At 36.2% G+C, this 24975-nt stretch overlaps 2 protein-coding genes across 11 annotated transcripts in view; one reads left to right on the top strand and one right to left on the bottom strand.

Annotated features, from left to right (window-relative positions):
* The window catches only part of LOC135841343 (dipeptidase 1-like), a 705386-nt gene that overhangs the window by 204446 nt on the left and 475965 nt on the right, over positions 1-24975 (bottom strand). The gene's annotated exons all lie outside the window — the stretch shown is intronic.
* Positions 12814-24900, top strand: LOC135841252 (broad-complex core protein isoforms 1/2/3/4/5-like). 6 transcript variants are annotated; one of them, XR_010557863.1, is made up of 8 exons: positions 12814-13189; positions 14434-14644; positions 17137-17370; positions 18166-18366; positions 18468-19275; positions 19840-19914; positions 22021-22393; positions 24037-24175. XR_010557863.1 is itself a non-coding variant. In XM_065358123.1 (7 exons), exons 2-7 carry the CDS (start codon positions 14459-14461, stop codon positions 23992-23994), a joined length of 1569 nt encoding a protein of 522 aa, XP_065214195.1. In that variant the 5' UTR covers positions 12814-13189; positions 14434-14458; the 3' UTR covers positions 23995-24030. The 6 variants fall into 6 exon arrangements, 4 of the variants coding, with proteins under 4 accessions (XP_065214195.1, XP_065214191.1, XP_065214193.1 ...); XR_010557864.1 differs by lacking the exon at positions 24037-24175 and adding an exon at positions 23930-23945; XM_065358123.1 differs by lacking the exons at positions 22021-22393; positions 24037-24175 and adding an exon at positions 23930-24030.

Below are 24975 nucleotides of genomic sequence, written 5' to 3' on the forward strand. Positions count from 1 at the left end.
TCGTGATTTTTGTGGCGTTTTTCATATTGTTTAAATGGAATTACCCACTTGGAAAAATAAGTTCTCAAAGAGGAAATATTTCAATGCTATAGGAAAACATTCTGAGTTGAACTTTGATTAAAATTGATCTGGAGGCGAAAGGAAGCATTCTACAAAAAAATTACTCACGACCAAAGTTGTGGATAGTAATTAAATTTCCAATCGTCAAAATGTCGCTAGTTTTTTTCTAGAATGCATAATTTTTTGATTTATTCTCAAAAAATGAAACATGTGCGAATTACATTTTTCTGTAGTGTTCCATTTTCACATGAAGGCCACCTGATGCTCGCTCGTATTGTTAAATCCATCGAAAAAGTTATTCAAAGTGTATTGAGGTGAATGGTGTCCATTTCGAGCACTTAAGAGTTAGAATCTTCGCGTTATAATTGAATAAAAGTTGAATTTTGAAATTTTGTTTTTCTAAATTTTTTCAAATTTTGCAAATTTGCTAGCTGACTTTTGCTCCACCCTGTATATTCTTATAATTGAGGAACAAAAAATAAGAGGAACGAAAAACTTCAATTTCATGTCACGGCAATATTTTGTCTACGTCAGCACGCGTATTTCAAAGAGAATTATTCTCGTGTAAGTTCATAGTTAGGTCGGTCATTCAAAGTACCTATATCAGGGCCGGTTAAAAATGTGCAAAATTACTCATTTTGAGGAATGTTGAAATTATTTTCTTCTTGAATATTACACGTAAATCGAGTCAAATCATCAGAAGGTATCATTTTAGAAACTGTAGGGATTTTTGGAATGCAGTGGTACCAATTTTTTTGTCATTACTGCCAAGAGCAAAAAATTAAGAAGCATAGCTAAAGCTTCGCACAAATTGGGATTTATGAAATTGTCAATACTGGGTAGCCAAAAAATTGGTTGTTTTGCATTATAAAATATTCCCCCGAACTCGGAAATGATATTTCTCTATGCTTCGGTCTCATTCATGCGCAATATTCGAGAAGAAAAAATTTTCAAAACATACTTTTACCCCCAAAAATGAACGATTTGGACATTTTCAATCGATGTGTGAAACCCTAAAAGCGGTTTTTGATTTTGATGGAAATGCCCTAGGTCAGCACAGAATCTCAAATAGTTACTATCTTGTGCAACTGAATCATTTTTTCTAAAACAGGTTGGGGGTAGGGGTTGCACAAAAAAACCACGATTTTTTCAATTCGCTCAGAACATTTGACCCATCAACGACTCCTTTAATTTATCAATGCTTATCAATTCCGATCGACAGATCCAGGAGAGGTCACAACTGGGTGTCAATGAATTAAAAGATGTCCTAGCTCGTGGTGTTCCCTTAACGAAAAACGACCAGCCGGATTCACCCAAGAATGCGATTAAACTCCAGAAAAATAAGCTAGATCTGCCTGTTTCCATAAGGGTCAGTATTCCCCCCCCCCCCCAATGGCATTTTCGAGACTGAATTTTATTCTAGGTGACTTTCAACTGAAAATGAAGGTCTTTATTGAGCTTGGTCAAAATCTTCCAATTTTTCTCTATCAACCTTATTTTCTACGAATTTTTTCGTTTGCCACAGCGTGTTCTCCTATATAAGCCGAACTAACTTATGAATTAAAACATTTATTTCTCGTCCATTCAAAACTCAATATGGTATCTGAGAATAAATTCACGTTACTCTACCCCTCATTTGACTCGTAATTAAATCTAGATTTCATTCAAATCTGAATTCGGTAGCTCTGAAAGTTCGCAATCTAGTGATGATGGCATTAGATGCTCTCGCACTTACAATGCACGTGATCAGCTAACGCCCGCACCATCGCCACTTATCTATTTCTACGTCTAGTACATCATACATGTACATACACATTACTTAATTAAACGTAAGTATAATAAGTACATATATTCGTAACTCGGTATTTAATTTCTTAGTTCATTCCTAGTTCATCATTAATTTATATTCTTCTTCTCGCGCCGTTTATCGTCTCAACGCTTCCTCGTACGTTTCGTTCTTTTACCTATTTGTATTTTTTCCTCTTCTGTTTTTCGTAAATGCGGCGCCTAATTGACGGCATTTACGATAACGATCGATTGAATTTGACGCGCCATTCGATACAAAATTTTTTTTAAAAACGTCAAGGGTAAGGGGGGAGACGGTCAGGTAGAAAGAACGAGTAGTACAGGGGAAAGAAGAGAAAACGCGATTATCATTTTGTACCATGACCCGAACACCTATTAAATATAGAGTACGACGACGACGACGACGATGATGATGGGGCTTCGCGTATGCGGTATTAATCGTCTCTCTCACCGCGAGTAATTACGGTTTTTATTAATTTAATAGAAAAACAAGATTTTTGATAGCGTTAATTGCGGTCTGATCGGGTCGGTTCTTTTTAATGTACTATAAAACACGCTCGCATACGTTCGCACACACGTACATTGATGTTCTCGCGGCTCGCGCCCGCTCTCTTTTCTTCATTCTTCCTTTTTAAAGTACATACGTATTACGTAGCCAATGTACCTACCTACTGAAAGTGTAGGGTCGTACTTACGCCGCGCGTCCAAGTGGCGGCCCATTTTGCTCACCGTATTATGATCAGCATCGCTGAAACTCTAATAACCTACATGTAACACGATCTAATCAATTTTCAGTAAATTGGCGGTGTCAATGAGGGCATCGCATCAGGCGCCGAATCAAAATAACAGGTTGATATTCGTATTCGGCGTTCTCGAAAACCTAACAAACCGCATGTCACATGATTTTTTTTATTTAGAGGCATTGAATTGGTTAAATGAGAAAAATGAGGTGATATTCGTAATCACTAATCAGCGCTCTAAAACCCATAGTAAACCATACGTTACAAGATTTTGTTCAATTTTCATGGAATTTGAGAGACCAATATCCAGAAATCGGCACATCCAAATCCAAAAAAAAAACAAGCCATCAGCCATTCGCTGATTGCAAGATAGTTTTTGCATTTGCTTCCACTATATATATTGGTTGATGGTTGCGTCGGTTGGCAAGTTTGCTTTTAAATATCAACTTGAAGCTGATTTCTCATTTCTTGATATTTTTTATAATTCGTGAAGTGGAATGTACCATTCTACTATGTACTTTTATTAAAATGAAGTCAAATACATTTCTCGTAAATTAGAACATTCAACTAATCAACTTTTGATGGTATAATCAACATAATCTCACCTAAGACATTCGGCATCAATTTATAAATTTAACTTTCTGATTTTCCGGTTCCACTTCTTATTGATAGAAAGATGTCTGATTTTTATTAAATTGAATCCAAAAAATAATTCATTGTACCATTTAAAAATTGATTGGCAGTTTTTCAAGAATCCCACCCAAAAATTTCAAATCATCATTAAAGAAAACAACTGCAGGTAACTTTTTCGAATTTGGCGCCAAAATATTATTGCACTTCGCATTATAAAAATATGTACTACTCGTTAATTGGGTCTTTGAAAATACTACTCGCTGATACTATTTCATGTGTCGTACGAACAAAACATTTTTTTGGAACTTTTACCCCATTTGAGGAGGTGCTGGGGGCCGTGGATGGAGTCCAACTGAGTCCAATCCAAAATCTGACGTCATATTCGTGTTCAGCGCCACCCAAAACATACAATTCGATATGTTACATGCCCCAGATTTTTTTTTGAAAGTTTTGTCCACATTTGGGAGAGGGGGTGCTCTCTTTCCATTGAAAGATTCCATCCAAAAAATAAAATATTTCAAAAAAGCATCAAAAGGTACATCTATGGAAATTTTTTCAGAATTGAAAATTGTATCTCTCACTTACAGCGCCATTTTGAAATTTCAACCATCAATTTGAAAGTTCAACTTTCAACTTTTAAAAATTTCAACCTACTTAAAAAGTTCAAAATGCAACGCTCTTTCGAACTGTGAAATTAGTTTTAATCAAAGTATCATAGCTTTGGAGGTATGCGCTCCTGAAGTTGAGCACATCGAGACTATGTGAAAATAATTTGAGCCCCTCACCCGCTATTTGAGGAGGCAGGGACCAAACTGATTGCGGATTTCTTACTTATTAGGTGGGTAGACGGTAGACATTTTAAAAAAATTGAGCGAAATCGAAAGTCATGACTCAAAAACGTTGCTCGAATTGTGGTGGAATGATCCTGAAAACATTATACAGATACTTGTATACCTTACCTATGATGCATCAAAAAATATTCGACATTTTTCAGCTCTATGACCAATATTTTGAGACCCCGTACCCATTCTCCCCACTCCATTGATTTTCCGAATCTTATCACAAAAACTTCATGATTGTACTGATCATTTTAAAAAAAGTTAAGGGTCATTCCTCGCCAGATCGCCGAGTTTTTTGTACTGAGGGCGGCGATTTTTTTCATAGACATTTTTCGCAAACCGCAATTCTCAAAGTGAACTTGCAGGAGACGTAGGGGTGCTCAAAGTTTTGAGGAAAATAGGAATATTGTAAAGTTCGAGCAGGGTTAACTTGATTTCTGGAGATGTGGTGAAAATCAGTGTTGCCACTTTTCAGAGGACCAAAAATTGGTTGATAAAGTTGAAAAATTACATTTTCATTTCGACCATGCTCAAAAATTTTGAAAAACATACCCCAAGTAAAACTTTTCGAGGTGATTAACGTATCAAAAAATTGGGGTGACGTTTTTTCGTATTCTCAATTTAAAAATTCCAAAGGTTTTCAGAAAACACTTACCTACATTTTTCCCTGAGAAGGTCAAAATTGCGCAAATTGCCATATTTTCACCCATTTTACCCCAAATTCGAAGGGAAAGCAGGTAAAATCAGTCTGCATACACCACACATCGCTGTTTCATCCTTTATCGCTATCAACGCCAAATCTAACGAGTGATATAGCTCCACCAATTCGACGTCAGCACAATATCTTCTTCAGACGTGATTGCTGAAAAACTCAGTTCAGAAAAAAAAGTTTAATTCCATTCAACACCCTTGATACTATGTTTGAAGTACATCCTTGTAAAATCTCTCATGTTTTTTCATCATTATTTCTTGTAATGTTACGCAAAAACTGATGTGTAGAGTACATAAAATGGTTTCATACCAACTTTTTTTGAAAATATAGCGTAGAATTGATGAAAATATGTCAATTAGCGCAATTTCGACCTTTCAAGGAGAGAATTTGTATTTTTGACAATCTTTGAAATTTTTAAAAACTAGTTATTTTTTTTAGAATTTCTGGACGTCGACGCCATGGAGAAATATAATTTCCAACTTCTTTAGCTAATTTTTGGTGCTCAAAAATGTGGCAACACGATGTTAATCACATCTTCAAAAAGCTCATTTGAAGACCCATAAACTGGGAAAAGTTCCAAAAGTATACCATTTCTAGTTTTCAAGTTTGAAATATTCGTCGCTCGCGATTTCAATATAAAACTCGCGTTATGGGTCTGGAGACGTCAATTCAAACAACCATACGCAATACTCATCAGTCATCATAAGTACTACATCATTTAATCAGGCAGCTATTCGCTGATTGCAAGAGAGTTTCTGCATTTGCATTCACCAAATTGGTTGAAACTCGATGGTTGCACTGGTTGCTAACTCGCTTTTTAAATAATTTCTCGTAAATTAGAACATTCAACTAAAAAACTTTTGATGCCATAATCAACATAATGTCACCTTAGACATTTAGCATCAATTTAAACATTTTATTTCCCCAATTTTTTAGTTCCACTTCTTGTTGATAGAAAGATGTCTGATTTTTATAAAATTAAATTCAAAAAATAACTTATTGTGTCGCCGATCTGAAAGCAATAGAAATCACTATGGACATTGGACATCGTATTGAAAAAAATGTTACACTGCAAGCTCGAAATTATTTCTGACTCAAAATACGTATCAACTGCATTCGTGGAAAATTGGATTTCGAGGTACGGTGTGCTGTTGCGGATCACCACAGATCGAGGTATGCAATTTCTGCCTGATTTGATGAAGGAACTTTGCAAACTTTTGGGATCAGATCAGATTTCAACTACAGCCTACAACACCAAGGCAAATGGTATGGTACATAGAACGAATTTACTGGAGATTAAAAGAGGCGCTGCGAGCTCTCGGTAGTAAAAATTGGCTGACTGGACTGCCTATGGTCTTGCTAGGTCTTCGAGCAGCCCCTAGGGAAGATACTGGGGTGAGCTGTGCAGAGATAATGTCTCAGATTGTAGAGGACAAGATTCCTAACGATGACGAAACTACCAATGAAGAGTCACATCGAGCAATAAGGAGCGAAGCTCAAGAAATCCGTAACTCGACCATCAGCGAAGAGGACATTCGCCCCTTCACCCGAGCAGAAATCGAAAAGCAAGTTAAGATGCTGAAGAGGGGTAAATCCCCCGGACCGGATCGAATAATGAATGAAATGATTACCGAGGGCTGGAGCGCCATTGGTGACACCATCCTCGATGTTTTCAACACGGCATTATCAGAGGGCGAGTTCCCAAGAAGCTGGAAACAGGCCATTCTGGTGCCAATACCAAAATCACCAGATACCGTTCCATCGGACACTTCGAAGATTCAACCCCTCTGCTTACTAGATAATCTCGGTAAGCTGTTAGAGAGATGCCTGGCAGAAAGACTCCGAGACGAAGTTGGACATAAGCTTTCCCCTTGGCAGTTTGGCTTCACCAAGGGAAGAAGCACTGCTCAGGCCATAAACAGAGTCTTGAGCAGGAGAACGGAAGGCGTATGGAAGTACGTTGTGGGCTTGTTCCTTGACATCAAAGGGGCCTTCGATCGGGCCTGGTGGCTGTTGATCCTGGTGTGCCTGCGGAAAAATGGTGCCCGGCCTGATACCCTGCGCATGCTGAAGAACTACCTGGAAGAAAGAACGGTGAAAATGAAAGGGGAAAGCAAGGAATTCTCCAGAGAGGTAACTGGCGGATGCCCCCAAGGCTCAGTACTCGGACCAATATTATGGAACATCATTTTTGATGAGCTCCTCCGGCTGGAATTGCCAGAGGGCTGTGAGTGGACGGCGTTTGCGGATGATGCTACGGTGACCATCGGGACAAACTCCAAAAGGCAGCTACAAGAGAAAATAAACATGATTACGAGGCTCATCAACGATTGGGCAAGAAAATCAAAGATGAAGTTAGCCGCAGAAAAATGTCAGCTGTTGACACTCTCAGGAGATGTAAACCCCCCCCCCCCCCCCCGATGCCTATTGCAGAATTGGCAGGAACTAGAGTCAATTTTGAGGAGACTGTACAGTGCTTGGGAAGAATCATCTCAACAACAGGTACGATGAACGCACATGTGCAGTTTGTCACCGGAAAAGCGGACGCGATCTTTGTCAGGATAAGAAGAGCTGCGGACAAAGAGTGGGGTTTCAAGACTGTGCAGTTGCAGAAACTCTACACTTCTGTATACTTGCCAATTGTAACCTACGCGCCGTCTACTTGGCCAGAAACAGTAGGACCAATCAAAGGACCGAGAGAAGCTTGGATCATGACAGAGAAAAGTACTCATCTCAGTCACGGGAGCATACCAGAGCATATCCTACGAGGCCCTCTGGGCAATTAGCGGATCGATGCCGTTGGACTTAGAAATCTCTTGGCAAAGGAAATATGTCATCGAGAGCCAAAAAAAAAAAAATATATATAACATTGGTAGACCTCTCATACTTCCGGGTGAATTTATTGCTCCAGATCCGGCGGTGATGAGCGACGGTCACAAATATGTTCAAAAGCTACGAGAATCTATCCAAAAAATTAGCCCGAAAATATTCGTTAGTGAGGACCTAGCAACGTGTAAAAAGGTGTACATACAAGTAGACCATGTCAGAGCACTCTAGAGGCTTCATACAACCCGACGGACCCTTCGCCGTCATTCGTCGAAAAAAGAAATATTTTATCCTCGACATTGTTAAGGATGATGTGTCAATTGATCGATTAAAATCTGCATGCATTTTATCTGCCAATGATGCAGAAGGTGAACCAAAAATCAAGCCAATACTCAAAACAAAACCGCATTATTACATAATATGCTGCTTTTTGCCGCAGGAGCCGGATGTATGTACCGTTCCTATACCTGCCCAAACACCCTCATCCTTGGTCCCAAGAAGGGTCACATTCGATCAACTGAGCACTGTCACCTCGAGGGGTAAGTGGTTAGAAAACTGGCTAGATACGCCGATTACATACTCCAGTTTATTTTAATAATTTATGTGTAGTTACTTATTCACTTTAGTTTCAAAAATGTGAAAAAAAAACGAAAAAAATGGGGGAAAATATAATTGTGTTTCAGCGTATTTTAAGGTGTGTGATAATTACCAGTAGTTTAAGATTTTATTATTATTATTATTATTATTATGTAATTTATATTTTTATTTTAAAAAGTGCTATTTTTAAATTTTATTTATCGGCTGGCAATTTGTATTTTCAATGATCGATTTTATTCATCTTCTTGTATCGTGATGATTTTTTTCCAAAGGGGGGGGGGGATTTGTAACGGTACTCGCTATTTATCTATCTATATAGGTACTCCGCCCTTTTCTCCCTGCCTATAATATGCATTTATCTATGCATCAAAGGTATTGTACTCGATGCAATTGTACATACCTATAGACTAGTTCATACATGCGACTTACGCAATAAACATCTACTACCATTGTGCTCTCCTGTATTTTTGTTCTTATCTTACACCATTACAGGCAGAGGTAATCGATGCTGCATCGATTATTTCGTCCCAAAATAATCGCAGATAATCGATTAATCAGCCAAAAAAATTGCTGTTCCACGATTGGTTGGAATTGAGTGACGTCAGCCATCGCCATGAATGTTTTCTGAACCATTATCTGAACAATTTTCATTTTCATTTTTTTACTCAAAAAGCAATTGTAATGAAGAGTTTGAAGAGAAAATGAAAATATCAAGCATCAAATAACAAATTAAAACCCAAAAGGAAGACATAAAATCAAGATTTGGAAAAAATTAGCCAAAAGGTCCGATTAATCGATTACGGACGATTAAAAATAATCGGCGATTATTAATCGGAGATAATCGATTATTATCGTAATCGTTACACCTCTGATTACAGGATTAAAATGGCTGAAGAGTGAAAAAATCGATTGTTACCACAGATCTAGCCGGCGATCTGATATTGTAAGTAAGTAATCTTTTTCATAGGACATTTTTTACTAGGATAAATTTCGTATATTCTGTGAAAAAATGGTGACAACATTTTTAAAATTTCATTACCGAAGGTCGCTTGAAAATTATTTCAAATATCCTCAAGGCAGCGAAAAATCACAAACAAAATCGAAAAAAATTCAATAGGTTCCTCTCGTTATTATGAGAAACACATTCCAGAAAACACAGTCTTTCTACCTATCTAATCAACTAAGCTTTATTTACGTCCCTAGATACCTAATTACTCGTACTTACTCTAGAGGTTCAGAAATTTCGTCAATCATTCTTTTCGTCCTGATTGATCTTTCGGACCCATATGTGTTACCTTCCTCAAATTTCCATCAAGTTACCAGTAAGTAAGTTTACTCAAAAAGTTTCCAAATTACAACACACGACAAGAGTTCAAAATCTCTATTCGTGTCGCATAATCAATTATATCGATCAAAGTATACACGCGATTATAATGTACATCGTCGTACATACCTTTACCTTTACCTACACTACACACACATGCTACGAGTACACACAAACACTATCGATATACCAATTTTGGATGAAAAATGTTAGGTGGTTTGCGATAAACGCTGCGTCATTCGTACAACAACGTAGCTGCTGCTGCTGCTGCCAGTGCCACCGACAATTACGTACATAGTTTAATTGGTAATTAAGCTTATTAAAATACGAATATTCGCTCGACAACTCTTTCAATTTCCTCTCTTTCTTAATTTTTTTTTCTTTTTTTTTTCGTTTTTTCAATTTTCAATAGATTATTCGCGCGTATCGTATAAGTAACGTTATCGGGTCACGTTTATTACGACCTCCGCGAACGTAATTTTTCAAATTGAACGTTGGCATCTTATTCTACTCGTACCTGTGTAGGCTAATATACTGATCTGTGTGAACTTTAGCTAGATTTGATAGAGCTTTAGCTATGTAGAAGTGTATGGTCAGCAATACATACATAGATGTACATTGATCGTTAATTGACCTTCGTACATACTCTGGTTACATCAGTCGACTATATGTAGTTGCCTAGTTGGCGATGAATTACACAGATGATAATATCTGCACTCGTGTGCAACCTATATGAAGTCGTACGAGCACACGTTGAGCATAAATGCAATTGCAATGTACAAATTTAATTTATCAGTCAGAAATTTGCAAACTGTTCACAGATTCTTAACAAATTGTTTTTTTGCTATGAGATAAGTATAAGTAAGTAAGTATTTAAATATTTTGGGCTCAAGTGTTGGCTTTCATTCTTTCCGTTTGAAGATGACTGCATTTTCAAGACCATGGCGACTCTTCTAATGGTCAAAAGAGGCCAAACTTGGAGAACAGTGTTTTTGAGGGGGGAATTTAGATTTGACCCATGATGTGGAAAGAGTCAAAGTTGAAAATTACAGAAAACTCATCATTTTTTCAGAGGACCATAATAAGGACTCAAAATAATGAAAATGGTGAAAAAAATGAAATCATAAATAATAGGCCCTACGTGCTTTCACAATGATCAACATATCCAAATTTCAACATTACAGGTCATCTCCACCTCTTTTGAAGTGGAAAAAACTTAGATTTTCCACCTATTTTTGACCCGTAGCCTCTTCAAATTGACCAAGAGGGTCCAAATTTGGACAGCCAGTGAGAAGGCGCCACAGAAGTACCTTTTACGAGTTTAAATCGTTACTTGGCACCTTTTCAGGGTTGAAAAAGTCAAACTTTTTAGCTACTTTTCGCACTTATTGGTTTTAAAAATGACCTGAAGGGCTTAAGAGTTAGTGTCACGTACAATAAAAAATCCTTCTCTAGGATAGAAAAAATCAATTTCTGAGCTATTTTTCGCGTTTCTAGATCTCCAGAACAGAGTCCACTCCCCCACATTGATTCAGGGAGAGTAGGTACATTTGAATTAGGCGCTTTTTATGAGGGGGGGGGGGAGGGAAGTGATGAGTCGAAAGGAGCCAAATTTGGAGAATGTATTTTTTTGGGAGGAGGGGGGAGGAGGATCTATATTTGAGCCATTAATTGAAAAGAATGAACGCTGAAGATCACAGAAAGTTCATCATTTTTCTAGACGACCGTAAATTAGGACCCATAATAATTCATGAAAATTGTCAAAAAATAGAATACCCAAATTTCAGCATTCCAGATCATCTCCACCCACTCTGAAGTGAAAAAGATTTAAATTTACCTCCTATTTTTACCCCTTAGTTACCTCAAATTGACCTAGAGGGTCCAAATTTGAGACAGCAATAGAGAATGTGCCACAGATGTATCTTTTATAGGTTTCAATCTTCACTCGACATCTTTTCCGGGTCGAAAAAGTCGAACTTTTAGCTACTTTTTGCCTTTTTTTGGCCTTCAAAATGATCTGAAGCTCACCAACATTTACTGAGAGCCAAGGACTCAGAGCCACCCACGTACAATAAAGAAGTGTCACTAATGAACCTTATTCAAGATTCAACCTTCTAACCATCAATAATCCGTCTCCAGGATCGAGGAAGTCGGTTTTTGAGTTACTTTTCGCGTCTTTAGACCGCCAGCACAGCCTCTAGGCCTCCAGGACTTTCCGAGTCCCTCAAATTGGTTTAAGGGATCCACATTTGCAACGTACCATGGTAGATGTCATTGAAAATAGGTGCATTTGATCACATTGAATTAGGCGCTTTTAATTGTGAGGGGAGGGGAAGGGGTTCCCTGGACCATTGTGCGGCGCTATACGTGCTACATACACAGTACATACTTATGTGGAAGTTTACATCTACTATGTTGTCTAGAGGTCGCAGCTAGCCTCATTATACGTAGCGCACGTCACTAGAAAATCAGTTTCGTAGTTCACTATTTTCTAATAAGTATTCTAACCACGCTTGAAATAAAGTACCTTTGGTACAATAGCGCCGAGAAGAAGGGAGCAAAGAGACGAAAAGAAATCACTCATCTTCTTCTAATAAACTAAACTACCTAATTAAAAATTATGTGTTATGATTATCGTACGACAGATAAGAAAATACATATTGTATGAAGTACATATATTAGAGGTAAAGAGAAAATCGACTAAGCGAAAAAATGCGCAGGCCGGAGGGGTAAGAGGAGGCATAATTATCGAAAAAAGTTATCAATTAAATGTACGATATAATGATGATGATGAAGCCGGTAAATTATTCTTTCTTTTTTTCATTTTATTTCCCCGTTCTTCGTCGCCAACGCCAATAACTCTATCTTCCCACATCTTCTCCTACCTACTTTGAAGTATTGATAAAAATACAACATAATACGAGTATTATAATACTCACGTTAAATGATCGGTGAAAAGGAAAGAAAAATAAAAAAGCAACAATGTTTCCGTCACCTTACCCTCTCCTTCGTTGTCACTCATCAATCTCGACTCCCCTCTCTCTCTTATTGATACAGGGATCAGAGTTGATGTTGATGTTGTTGTTTGCTCATTTTGCTCTTCACGTCTTTTTCAATTTTCTCAACTCGTGTTTACGAGATGATACTTACATATTGACCCCTAAATATAGGTACCTATACTAACTCCTACTTCTATGCGTGTAGAGTGGGTAGAGGTTGGGTAGGAAAGAATAGATGATTTATGAAACTAATTAATAAATAAATGAGCGCGATATAGGTACTCGATGTTAGTTCAATAATTGTGTGCGAAAGCATCGGTTTCGTTTCAACTGATTAGAAGACTAATACCTAGTTAATCTTGTACCCCCTTCGTTCATCTTTCTTTTTCACTCTCCCTCTCACATATTCGCACACATACCATCTCTCTCTTTTTTCTTTCTCTCTCTCTTGCTGTCCTCATACGTACCTATCTATCCAATTTATGACTTTTTGATTTCCTTCTGTGTGGTTTCTGTTTTCATGTTTTATATTATTTTATTTAGTGCCTAGGTGCGCGTAATATTTTTCTTGAATTGTTTTTCGCTAATGAATTCGGTTTTAGTTTCGGCGTGGTCTTTTTTTCATACCTAGTGCGGCGTAGATTGCATCAATCGTAAGTTCATATTATACTCTTCGTGAGCTGAGATCATTCAGCATTGCAATTATTCACATTCGAGTTACTTGTGAAAAAAATATTGGCAATTTTTTTCGGTCTAACAAGTCACACTTCAAGTTTTATGAAGTTGACATTTTGACAACGTTGAAAGAAATAAGTTATTCTGGGAAGTAACCGTTCTCTAAATATTTAGGTATGAAAAATCTAAAACTGAAATTTTCTCATTCTAATTCGGAGGTTTGAGCACTAATCTAATATTTTTGACTCTTTCTGCTTGATGAAAAACTAAACTTCCACCCTCCTTCAAAAAATCAAGAAATTAAAAATTTTCAATTTTTTACACATTCTAATTCTTGAATTAGATTCAACGATTTTTCTTCGTCACAAACTACTAATTATTATTTTTTGGAACCAAGGAATGTTTCTTCTTGAAAAGGAGTCATTTAATTGAAATAAAATCCATTCGAGCCAAAATTTTAAAAAAAATACCAGTGAGTTTTATTTAATTTTATTTTTAAAATTTTTCCCCCCATTTTCAGGACTTCTACAAAAGGGAGGAAATATTTCTGGGAGGAGGGGAAGGGGGGTTGGAAGGATCGAATGAAGTTTTTCTTGAAAAGGAGGTTATTTGAGCTGGTTCGGACCAAAAATGAAAAATTTTGACTTGAAAATTGTTTTTCAGAAGTTGAGAGCTTTTACACAAGAAATGACATTATTTAGGGGACCGAAGGAGGATTTCTCCAGAAATAGGCTATTCAAAAGGATTTTGCTTAGAAATGAAAAAATTTCAAACAATTTTTACAAATTACATTTTTTTTTTGACTTTAAAAGGCTCTGAGCAAGAAGATCAACATTATTTGGGGATCCGAGGAAGGTTTTTCCTTGTAAAGGGACTCATTTAGAAGAATTCTGACTCAGAAAAGAAAAAATTGGAAAAATGTTCACCAATTCTGATTCATTAACATTTTTTTTTATTTTCCCAGTTGAAGGCCAGAACTTTTTTAAAAAAATAATGGATCAGAAAAATCCAGATTTTTCCAATTTTAGATTTTTTCAATTGGAGGGAGGAGGGAGCTTGGCACAAATTTTCTTCACATAGAGCGAAAATAAAAAATAAGTAATTAAATTCTCACCCGAGGAACAACTTTGGGGGATAGGAGGTGAAAAATTACATCATTTTGCCAAATAAGGTACATGCATTCGAAGTTGTAGGCTATACGTATTTTTATTTTTTTACGCAGTAGAACGAGTTCGTTCGATCATACGATGGAAGATTTACAGCATTTCTGCTTACGCTGGAACAACTATAGAAACAGTATTACGACAGCTTTTGAAAATTTACGCGATGATGAAGATTTCATCGACGTGACATTGGCTTGCGACGGGAAAACGCTCAAAGCTCATCGAGTCGTGCTATCCGCATGCAGTCCTTATTTCAGAGAACTGCTCAAAGTAAGTTTCGGTCTCTACCTTGTTAAGTTATAAGTGCCTCGTGTCACACGTATGCACTAGTCTGTTCTTCCAACTTCATTAAGCACTACGATGTAAGTATACCATTCAAAATTTGCAGTTCAAGAAAAAAAAAACAAAAAAAATTGCAAACGTCAAATACGTAGACCTTAGAGTACGAGTGTTGGGTAGAATGTACCTTATTTGTTTTAGATAGAGATTTCTAGCGATTTTTTTCTTGCTCTTGACCCCTTTAGGTTGTCACTTCGGATGAGAAAATCACGTCTTAAAATTTTCAACTCCATGTCGAAAGAAAAATTGTAGCGAAGAGCCCTCCTTCTCCCTAATTATATAAAATGTAGGGCAGAATTTTCGAAATTGAAAACTTTCCAGGTCTAATATCATAGTTTGAGCTAGTTGGCCTAGACAACATTACCTACTTGGAAAACCAAGTGAGCTTTTCCCTCGAAAATAGAGTCATTCAAAAGAATTCTGACACAACGATCTAAGTTGAAAAAAAAGTCGATTTCATTTTATTTCATTTTTTTGATTTTTTTTCCAACTTTGGAATTTTTTGAGGGAGGTATTTTTTTGAAAAATGGGTTGTCTAGCATGTTTTTGTCCAGGAATGGAAGATTTTCAAAAAATTGAACGGACATCAAAATTTCAAAATGTTTATCTTTTTTTTCAACTATGAGAGCTTATGTAGGAAGAAGACCCAATACCTACTGTTTAGGGGACTGCGGGAGGATTCTTCTGAAAAAGGGGATTATTCAAAAAAAATTTCCCAGGAAGCAGACTTCAATTTTTCACATTTTTGTATTTTTTTCTACTTTGAAAGGGTCTCATATAAAAGGACTGACATTATAAGAAAGTTCAGAGAAAGTTTTTTCTCAAATTAGGGTAATTTAGGAGAATTATGAGGCAGAAATGGGGAATTTTTGATGATATGTTCGAATTGAGCAACGCGACGTGAGTATATGACGGTGACGCTACAACAGAAGGCGGTACATGGTTACGATGCCATGTTCGTGTTAGGCGTTCACATCGTTGTTGATTCGTTAATTAGCACCGGTGAAACTAGTTTAAAATTACGTTCTAGAGAAACGCGGTTAGATCATTGGACGAGAAGAAAAAATAAAAAAACCGAGTGCGAAATAACTCATTTCGCTTCTATGGAAGCCTGTAAAACAACATAGAAACTAGCTTTTTTTATCGTTTCGAAAAAATTCAAATTGAATTTGATTAATCAATATTTTTCTATATCTTGGAACTTGAAAAAAAAATGATATCAATATCATTTGATGTTTTCCTCATATCTGCGGTAAATTCGTGAAACACGTAATCTAATAACATCCAAATGACATCATCATACATCCCTACAATGTTTTGTACCTAAATGGCTGCTCGTGATTGAAGTAAACCGTAATTTCTATATTAAGAAATAGATTATTAATCAAAATACCAATCGTAATTCCAAGAATACTAACCGTTGTTGGTTCTTCGAATCATTTTAATTAGACGAATGACTTGAGCTATACGTGGACGCAATTTCGGTGATTTTTAGAAATCAAGGCACTTTGACTTTATGACTTTGACCATAGATGATTCAAAACCGTTCAATTTGTTAAACTCACTCGCTGCAGTCGTGATACAGATGAAAGATTTGACTTGGGGAGTAAAATTGAAAAAAAAACAATATTTTGATTTTTACCAATTTTGAAGGGGCTCTACATAAGGATGCCAAAAATATTCGGGGAGGGGGGGTCGATTAAAAAGTAGGTTATTCAAGCGGTTTCACACCAAAAATGAAAAATGAAAAATATTTAAAAAACACTGGAGGCTATACAAGGAAGCTAACATTGACTGAGGAACCGAGGGAGGGTATTTTTTAAAAGGTGGGTCAAATAGAAGTAGTCTAACAAAAAAATCAAAATTGTCAGAAGATGTCTACTGCCTTCAATTTTTTTTTAATTTTAAGAGCTGTATTCAAGGGATCTACATAGCTTATTGGTGAGGAGGGGGGCTCAACGCGGCGATATATTTTGGGAATTCATCAGAAGAATTCTGACTCAGGAATAAAAAAATTTCCAACGATTATCAATTACGAGTTTTTTTTTTTCATTTACATTTAAGAATTGTTCGAATTTATTCCATTTTTTATTATCATTAAGTATATACATTTTTCTCAAGGGGTTTCATAGCAGGGAGCCAACATAGCTTGGAAGACAAAGAGAATTTTTTTTCTCGAAAATTGGGACTATTCAGAGAAATTTTCAAATGAATTGTATTTTTTTCATTTTTTTTTCAACTTGAGGTCTCTTAACACCACTTTTTTCAAATTTTGGAAAAATAAAAAACAGAAAATTATCATTTTTTTGCCTTTGGTGAGAACTTTTTATTCGGGAGGTAGGAGATGAGAAGTTCCATCTTTGCAAAATATTGTAAGGTCCAACCCAACTAACATTTTTCGTTCGCTGTTTTTACCTTTCCAGAGTACACCTTGTAAGCATCCGGTAATCGTATTACAAGACGTGGTATTCGACGACTTGCACGCTTTGGTAGAATTCATTTACCACGGTGAAGTGAACGTGCACCAAAGGAACTTGACGTCGTTTTTGAAAACAGCTGAGGTATTAAAAGTTAGCGGATTGACTCAGCAGAACGCCGCAGTTACCGCTACAACGCTCCCTTCTTCAGCACCTCCAATACTTGACCATTATAACGAGGTAAGCCACACGTATCTATACACAGGGACGTTGAGGGGGGGAGCAAAGGGGCAGTTGGCCTCGGGTCCAGCCTTTCTGGAGGGTTCGGCAAAAAAAGGGCCTATAATGGAAGAAAATCCTGTTTTTTTACTTCTAAAAACACACATTTTCGAAAATTTTTGCAGTTGAAATTTCTAATAAAAATACCATTCAACTTTTGAAGTTTTAAAGTGAAAAAATGAACTTCTCGCATCAAAAGTATCGTTTTTATGCCTCTCAAAATGTAAATTTTCAAGAACTTTCACCTTCACTTGTTTTTTCCCTTTTTAAAAATCAAAATTCTAAAAAAAAAAATCTTTTAAAAAAATTCCAAAATTTTCAATGAAAACTGGTGAACTCCTCGCATAAAAAACACCGTTCTTACAATTAATTTTCTCAGAATACAAATTTTCAAAAAATTCATTTTTTTTTCAAACTCAACTGCCTCCCTAAAAATTTTTTTTTGTTGTTTTAAAATGAAAAAATTCACATTTGGGCCCCCGAAAATCCAAAACAGAATGAAAATTTTTCATACAGGTCATATGAATATGGTATCAATCGGAAAAATTGGTATCCCCACCCCACATATCAGTCAGCAAATTTTCAGTCCAACCCCCTCCTCCTCTCAAAAAAACCTCTATGGGCTATGGGGCCAAATTACATTTGCCCCGGCTCCGCATTGGCTCTCGACAACCCTGCATATAAAAACAGATCAACCTACATATTTTTTTGGCATTTTTTTTTTTTTACTCGAATCGATTCGGCTATTTATTGCAGAATTTATCAACACGCTTTCCAACGAGATCACCAGGTACACCTTCGGAAAAGATGAACCAGTTTCAACAACACTTCCTATACAATACCAATCAATCTCAAATCAGCTTAGTAAACGACGAAAACAGATTAGCTCAATTGCAGACAATTAGACATCGACGCCATCTTCGTTCTCTGACTCCCATTAGATGTTCGCAATCGCAGGTAAAACCAACGTTTTCATAAATACCTTCTATGATCTGTACATAAATATTAATGGAGTTTAACCCAAATATATAATATGTACCTATTTATTGTTTCAACAGGACGATTCGCCGATATCGCCAAAACGAACTAAATCAGCCGAGAATGCTTTACAGTCGCCATTATCAAATTGTTCCAATATCTTTTCACTGTCGCCTTCGACCATTTCGAATGACGAAACCACATCGAGGATGGGTAAAAATTCGTGCGAAACTTTGTCGTCCTCTCATCGCAATAGTCCTAACGAAATCGTCAGCCCAACCATCGCCAACACCAATAGAAATACCAACAATAGTATGCCCATTTCTACCACCACCGCTACCACTACCACCACCACCTCGTCGTCATTACCATCATCATCGCCATGCTCATCTTCCGCAACTACTGTCGAAATACCCGTGAATACTGTTACGACCAGCAAAGCCAACTCACCAATCAAATACGACGAAAATCATAACAACTATAAAGACAATAACCACAGTAATGGCGAACAAGACATCGACAAAGATGAAGAAGAAGAACCACCGGTCGATTTCTCCATCACTAGCAGCGACAACTACGTGAAGAAATACAACCATCCAGAAAATATACACAGGACGACGTCGAATTCGAGCCCTTCGCCAAAAAACTTATCGCTGAAATGTGAACCGAAGGACGAAGCATTTGGCAATAATTCCAGTGCTGCCGGCAACGATCACGATAATTTCAACGACAACGATAGCAATCTATCGGAAGACAGACTGAGCGATCAATCGCCACCTTCAAATGTACCTTATCCTCAAGCTTTGCTAGATGCTGAAGATGCTTTTCAAGGACATCCCGGTTACTTGGCGTCTTTGAGATTTAACATGGCGGCTGCTGCTTTAGCTGGTTAGTATTTTAGATAGCATAGCTATCAGTGGCGAAGCGTCCATAAATTTTCCGAGTTGTAGAAAATTAAATTAATTAAAAAATATCAGTGCAAATTGACAATAAAATATGAAAAAATATTTTAAAACAATCGAGAATACTATCTTGTTCAAATGTCATCCGATACACCGTTTCTATTACCTACAAAACTCATAAATCTGTGTGTTGGAAGCAAGCTGTACATTGCTTCCAAAAAACCAGTTTTAAGGGAAAAAAGAATCATGTTTGCCATCCTTAACGCGTGCGTTAGAGCGTCGAACGGTGATTCTTTGGAAGCAAGTCGCTAGTTGCTTCTAGTTGTTCGCTGATTCTTATTTACGGTTCTGCGTTTATGCGCATGCGCGTGTTTATAGCTTTGATTTAAAAATTAGGCTATGGAAGTTTAAGTACTTCATTTTTTGAAAATTTTCACTACAACTTTGCTTCCCTACCAGTAAAACTCACGCCTCGCCACTGATAGCTATAGAAATTCACTTCATTTCGTATGATTTCGAGTATATTTTTCAAAATTTTATTTCGTTGTAGGATTCAATCATCACCAAAGTCATACGGCTGTAACGGCAAATGCTGTACTGGACGGGCTCACTGCTCCTTCTCAAGGTAAGATAAAGCTTCATTGTATTTTACATACTGTAAGTAGATAGGTACATAGATACATACATGGCTACATTTCAACCGTCTGGTAAATGTTTGCAAAAGAGTCAATAATTGTACTCAAATATGCAACACTGTACTTTTTTGAATTTTCGACAAAAAATATGTTTCAAAAAAATTGGAAGTAAGAGGAAAACTTAAAAAAAGTCCTGCTTTCAAACGTTTTTAAATCAAACGTCAAAATTTTCATATTTTATTCTCTTTTTCATAAAAATTTAAAACATTTTAGCTGAAAAATTGTCCTTCTGAAAATTTTACTTCTTTCAAACTTTCTCATGTGCTTGCTTGACGTTTTGTATTTTTTTTTCAGTTTTTAGATCATTAAAATTTCATATTTATCTATATCTTTTAGAAATTGGTTTTCGAAAAAATTTTAGTGCTATTAGAAATAGGGTAAAGTCACCAGTAGTTGACACTTACTTCACAAAAATCGCCATTTTGGTGTCCCTGTGTGATTATTGAAAACACTGATTGCACTAAAAATTAATTCATACCTCGCTTATTATTGGCCGTGAGTTAGGTGATGATTATCAGTCATAGTTTTTTGCGTTTTATCGACTTTTATTTTCACCACGAAAATTTTGCGAATTTTTTTTGCTGAATTTTAATGGTAAGTGTTTTACAATTATTTTTCTATATCCAACAATTTTGAACATTTTGAGATGGTTATTATACCATTTGAAAGCTAATGAGATATACTTTCTTTCTAACTACTTTTGATTGATTCATAATCAAATCACATTTTTATGCTCGATAAGTCGGGTGTCAATTACAGGCGATAAAAAATGAAAAATTCCAATAATTGACACCATATAAAAAGATGTATTTTCTAATGTTTTTTCACCATTATTTTACCGATTTATTCAAAATAGTCTGATTAAAGTACGAGATGAATATTCAAGAAGCTATAAGTGCTGTAAAGTGAATTAGAAATTACATCTATTTATATGGCGTAAATTATTGGAATTTTTCACATTCTTGAAAATGTGATTCTGATTCAATCAAAAGCAGTTAGAAAGAAAGTGTATCGCATTAGCTTTCAAATGGTATAATAACAACCTCAAAATGTTGAAAATTTTTGGATGAAAATCGTAAAATACTTTGTCAACTACTGGGGTGTCAATTATTGGAATGTCGTGTCAATTACTGGGGTTTTTTGGAAACTTTTTGAAATGATCATAAAAATCTTAAAAATCCACTTACGAATGTGAAACACAAATCAAAATGTAAGGAAAACTGTGTTCTTTTAGATGTCCTTACCAAAGTTTTCAAAAAAATATCAACTTGAGCTATAGATTGTGTTTTATCAAAAAGTATCAAAAATCTGTTCAACTACTGGCGACTTTACCCTACGAAAAATAACCGAAAAAATGGTGACTCTTCGCAGAATCAAAAGTAAGCAATCTGAAAATTTTTTAACCTTCTACCTAATTGAGAATTGAATTTGGGGGGAAATGTTTTGGTTTTCCATTTTTAAATCCAACTTCAAAATTTTTCTTGATTTCTTCTTCCTTTGAATTATGAAACAAAAATTTAGAACTTTCCCCAACCCCTTCTAAAAAAATGGTGAAATACATACGTATTTGGAAGAATGTTTTGCTTTTGCATTTAATCTGAGATTTTTCATTCATTCTTTTCCCCCTTTTTTTATACATTTGAATTTTCTGAATATTTTCCAAAGTAGGCTGTAATTGATTGTACCCCTTGTACCTTCAGTTCAACACTATTTTTCGTTGTGCATCCTAGTTTCAGTGGGTAATGCAATGCACTGACCCAAACTTGATCGTATGATCCTTCCTGCTCGTACACTTAAATATGTACTTATTACATTCACTTATACATGTATATTGTATATGTACAAATAAGCGAAAACACAATATGTGAACTCACAGACAGATCGCTAATAGGGTCCTTCTTCTTTCGTTTTCGTTTCGTTTCATTTCGGTATTTTTTCCACGCGTATAGTCGGTCCCATAAATTTTTTTCGCGTACGCATGTGTTTTTTTTCTATCGCCAAAGGTAGAAGCTTTAATGGCAGTATGGTTTGTGCAGACTGGACGGAGTTGGAACAGTCGAGAGGTGGCAATCAAGAAAATGGAGGAGGAGGAGGAGGAGGAGGAGGAGGCAGTGGCAGTGGAAATCAACAGCACCATGGTTGTTTCATCTGTGGAAAAATACTGAGTACTCGACTAACGTTGAAACGTCACATAGAGCAACAACACCATCAACCGCTCCACTCCGCAGTCTGCACCATCTGTCATAAAGTCTTCCGTACCCTGAACAGTCTCAACAACCACAAGAGTATTTACCATCGTAAACCAAAGTGGAATTCTCCTTCCTCGGTCGTGAATTCTTAGCGATGACGACGATGGTGTGTGTTCAAGATTTTTGATAATTCGATCATTTCGATGATCGAATTATGTAGGTACGTACTACATTAATGTAGGACCTACCACATAGGTGTAGATAAACGTATAGGTACCTCTATCCTGCTAGAAAAATTTGTAATGATAACATATTTTGTAATTTTTGCATAATACAATTTTGTATACTGTGTTCCTGTACAGAACTTTTTACCTTCATCTTCGCGAATTCTTTGTGTTTGTTTCGCGTTTAATAGAGGAATGGCCCTATTTTTTTTTATCCCACTCCCCACCAATTGAAATTTCTTTTGATCTAATGAAGCTAGAGGGAAACTAAGAATCTTGCTGAAATCAGCGTACATTGCTTAACGAGATTCAGTAGGTATTGATTAAGTTAAGATGGCTGAAAAAAATTAATAATTGCAAAAATATGAGTAAGCTATTTTTTTACCCCAATCGCTGTTTTTAACCCCCCCCCCACCCTTTAGCTGCGTTACCAAATTGTAACAACATAATAATTTATGATTTCCTCAAAAATTAAAGATTGAAAGATCAAATTTACAGTTTATAAAAATTAATTAGATACTCGAATTTTCATTGAAAAATTTTAATAGACGCATTTTTGGATTTAAAAATTCCTGAACCACTTGAACACGTTGTTCTCCACAACAAACTATTTTTTGGAAATTTTTTCAGGGATAAAATTGGTCATTTGTTGTGACAGTTTTTGCTCTAATTTTATATTTATGAGTACCTACTTGCTGCTTTTCACGAATTTCTGAGTCTTCAATTTTTATTTTTTTTGTTTCGTTTAATTTCATAGAAAATCTATACTTATTCAAGGGGGTATCAAATCATTGATCCATTTTTTTGGACGATCGTTTACATTGATGCATATCAACTGTAGCGAGTGTTTTTTGGACGACATTATTTTGCAACAGTTCAAATGCTTCGCCAAATTATTACACCTCTAAACAGTGGTCAGCGACCTAAAATTCCGAAAATAGGGGTGTAAAAAAATTAGAGAACGAGAATTAATTTAGGTTTTTTATTTTTTTACACCCTTGAAAATTGTTACCTAACAGTTCTGTTCTGATGGAAAATAATTAGCTCATTTTGATTGGAATTGATGCATCTGATTCTCAAAATCAAACAACCTTTCGAAATTTTTTTTCAAGTTAATCGACTAAGATTCGTATTGCATTTTTCAAGTCTTCTGAACCATAAACATTGAATGGAACATGAAGCTTTTCAAGGGCATCGTGTTCCAAAAATTAGTGAGGACTGCGTATGTGGCTGGTTTTTTGTATTTTTCCAGTGGCAATTGAAGGTCTATCTTTGATGGGAACTATTAAACTTCATCAGTACTTAACCATATGATGTCTTCAATGGTCTTCCTCAGTTCCTACGAATAATCCTTGTTCATGGTCCACAAGTTTCTTAAGGGGGGGAGGGGGTAAAAACTAGGCTGTTATCCCTACCCAATGAACAGTATCGAGATCAAATCGCCATCTCTGCTCTATATTTCCATGTACTGTGTGGCATTGTGTGTATGACGTGAATTAATCAAAACAATACGTTGATTCTGTTCTGTTCAGGTTTAAAGAAAGTGTTCCCATGTCTGTTCTATATTTCCATGTACTGTGTGGCATTGTGTGTATGACGTGAATTAATCAAAACAATACGTTGATTCTGTTCTGTTCAGGTTTAAAGAAAGTGTTCCCATGTCTGGCTTGTGGCAAAGTACTGTGCTCAAAAGCGAGCCTGAAACGACACGTTGCGGACAAACACGCCTCGCACCAAGAAGAATACAGATGCGCGATTTGTGAACGCGTTTACTGCTCAAGAAATTCGCTCATGACTCACATATACACGTATCATAAGACGAGACCGACTTTATTAATGCCTCCTCCCCACCATGCGACTACATCAAATTCACACGCGACTGACATCAAATTTTAGCAAGCTGCTAGAAAAGGTAGTACGAATACGATTCACCATCATTTCGTACCACTGCCATAAGGCCACCGGTAGATGTAATGGGGTTATAAAGTCCATCATATAGAAACTTATTTGTAGCTCTGGAATGCTGATATGTGATAAGAAAACTTTGGAGGTTGAACCAGTGATATTGATTAAGTCAATTTAAGAGGTGGGGGAAGTCAAAAAATGAGTAAAATTAGATTTTCACCACCTTGAACGAGGTGGAGACTGAAATTTGGATTAGATATCATTTTTGACTATTTTAATCAATTTGGTTCCTTATTAGTTATTATGGTCCTCCAAAAAAAAAAAAAAAAAAACGTTTCTGTATTCAAATTTGACCCTTCTCAATTCAAAGGTCAAATGCAGATTCTAAAAGAACCCAAGTCCTAAAATTTGACCTCGTTGGACCCATATGTTCGTGTAAATATACTACTAGGTATACCATGTATAATGTATTTATGTATAGAATATGTGTATCAAGTATAAGTCTGTTTTCGTTTCAACTTTCATTCGTCAACTTTATGTAAGTATCTGTAGGTATATTGCGTGTATTGTGAATAAAAAATTGGTGTTTTTTTTTCAATTCGTTTTTTCATTGGTAATCGATACACGATTAAATAATTAACCATCTACACTCAACAATAGTCAACAAAAACTG

Source organism: Planococcus citri, chromosome 3, assembly GCF_950023065.1.
Source record: "Planococcus citri chromosome 3, ihPlaCitr1.1, whole genome shotgun sequence".
In the NCBI taxonomy this organism is placed as follows: domain Eukaryota; kingdom Metazoa; phylum Arthropoda; class Insecta; order Hemiptera; family Pseudococcidae; genus Planococcus; species Planococcus citri.

What these genes read in the sequence shown, in the direction of transcription:
- LOC135841252 (XM_065358119.1), top strand. Translation starts at nt 14,459, where the DNA reads ATGGAAGATTTACAGCATTTCTGCTTACGCTGGAACAACTATAGAAAC. An exon ending in TACTTGACCATTATAACGAG is followed by an intron (nt 17,371 to 18,165) that starts GTAAGCCACACG and finishes TATTTATTGCAG; the next exon opens with AATTTATCAACACGCTTTCC. An exon ending in GGCGGCTGCTGCTTTAGCTG is followed by an intron (nt 19,276 to 19,839) that starts GTTAGTATTTTA and finishes ATTTCGTTGTAG; the next exon opens with GATTCAATCATCACCAAAGT.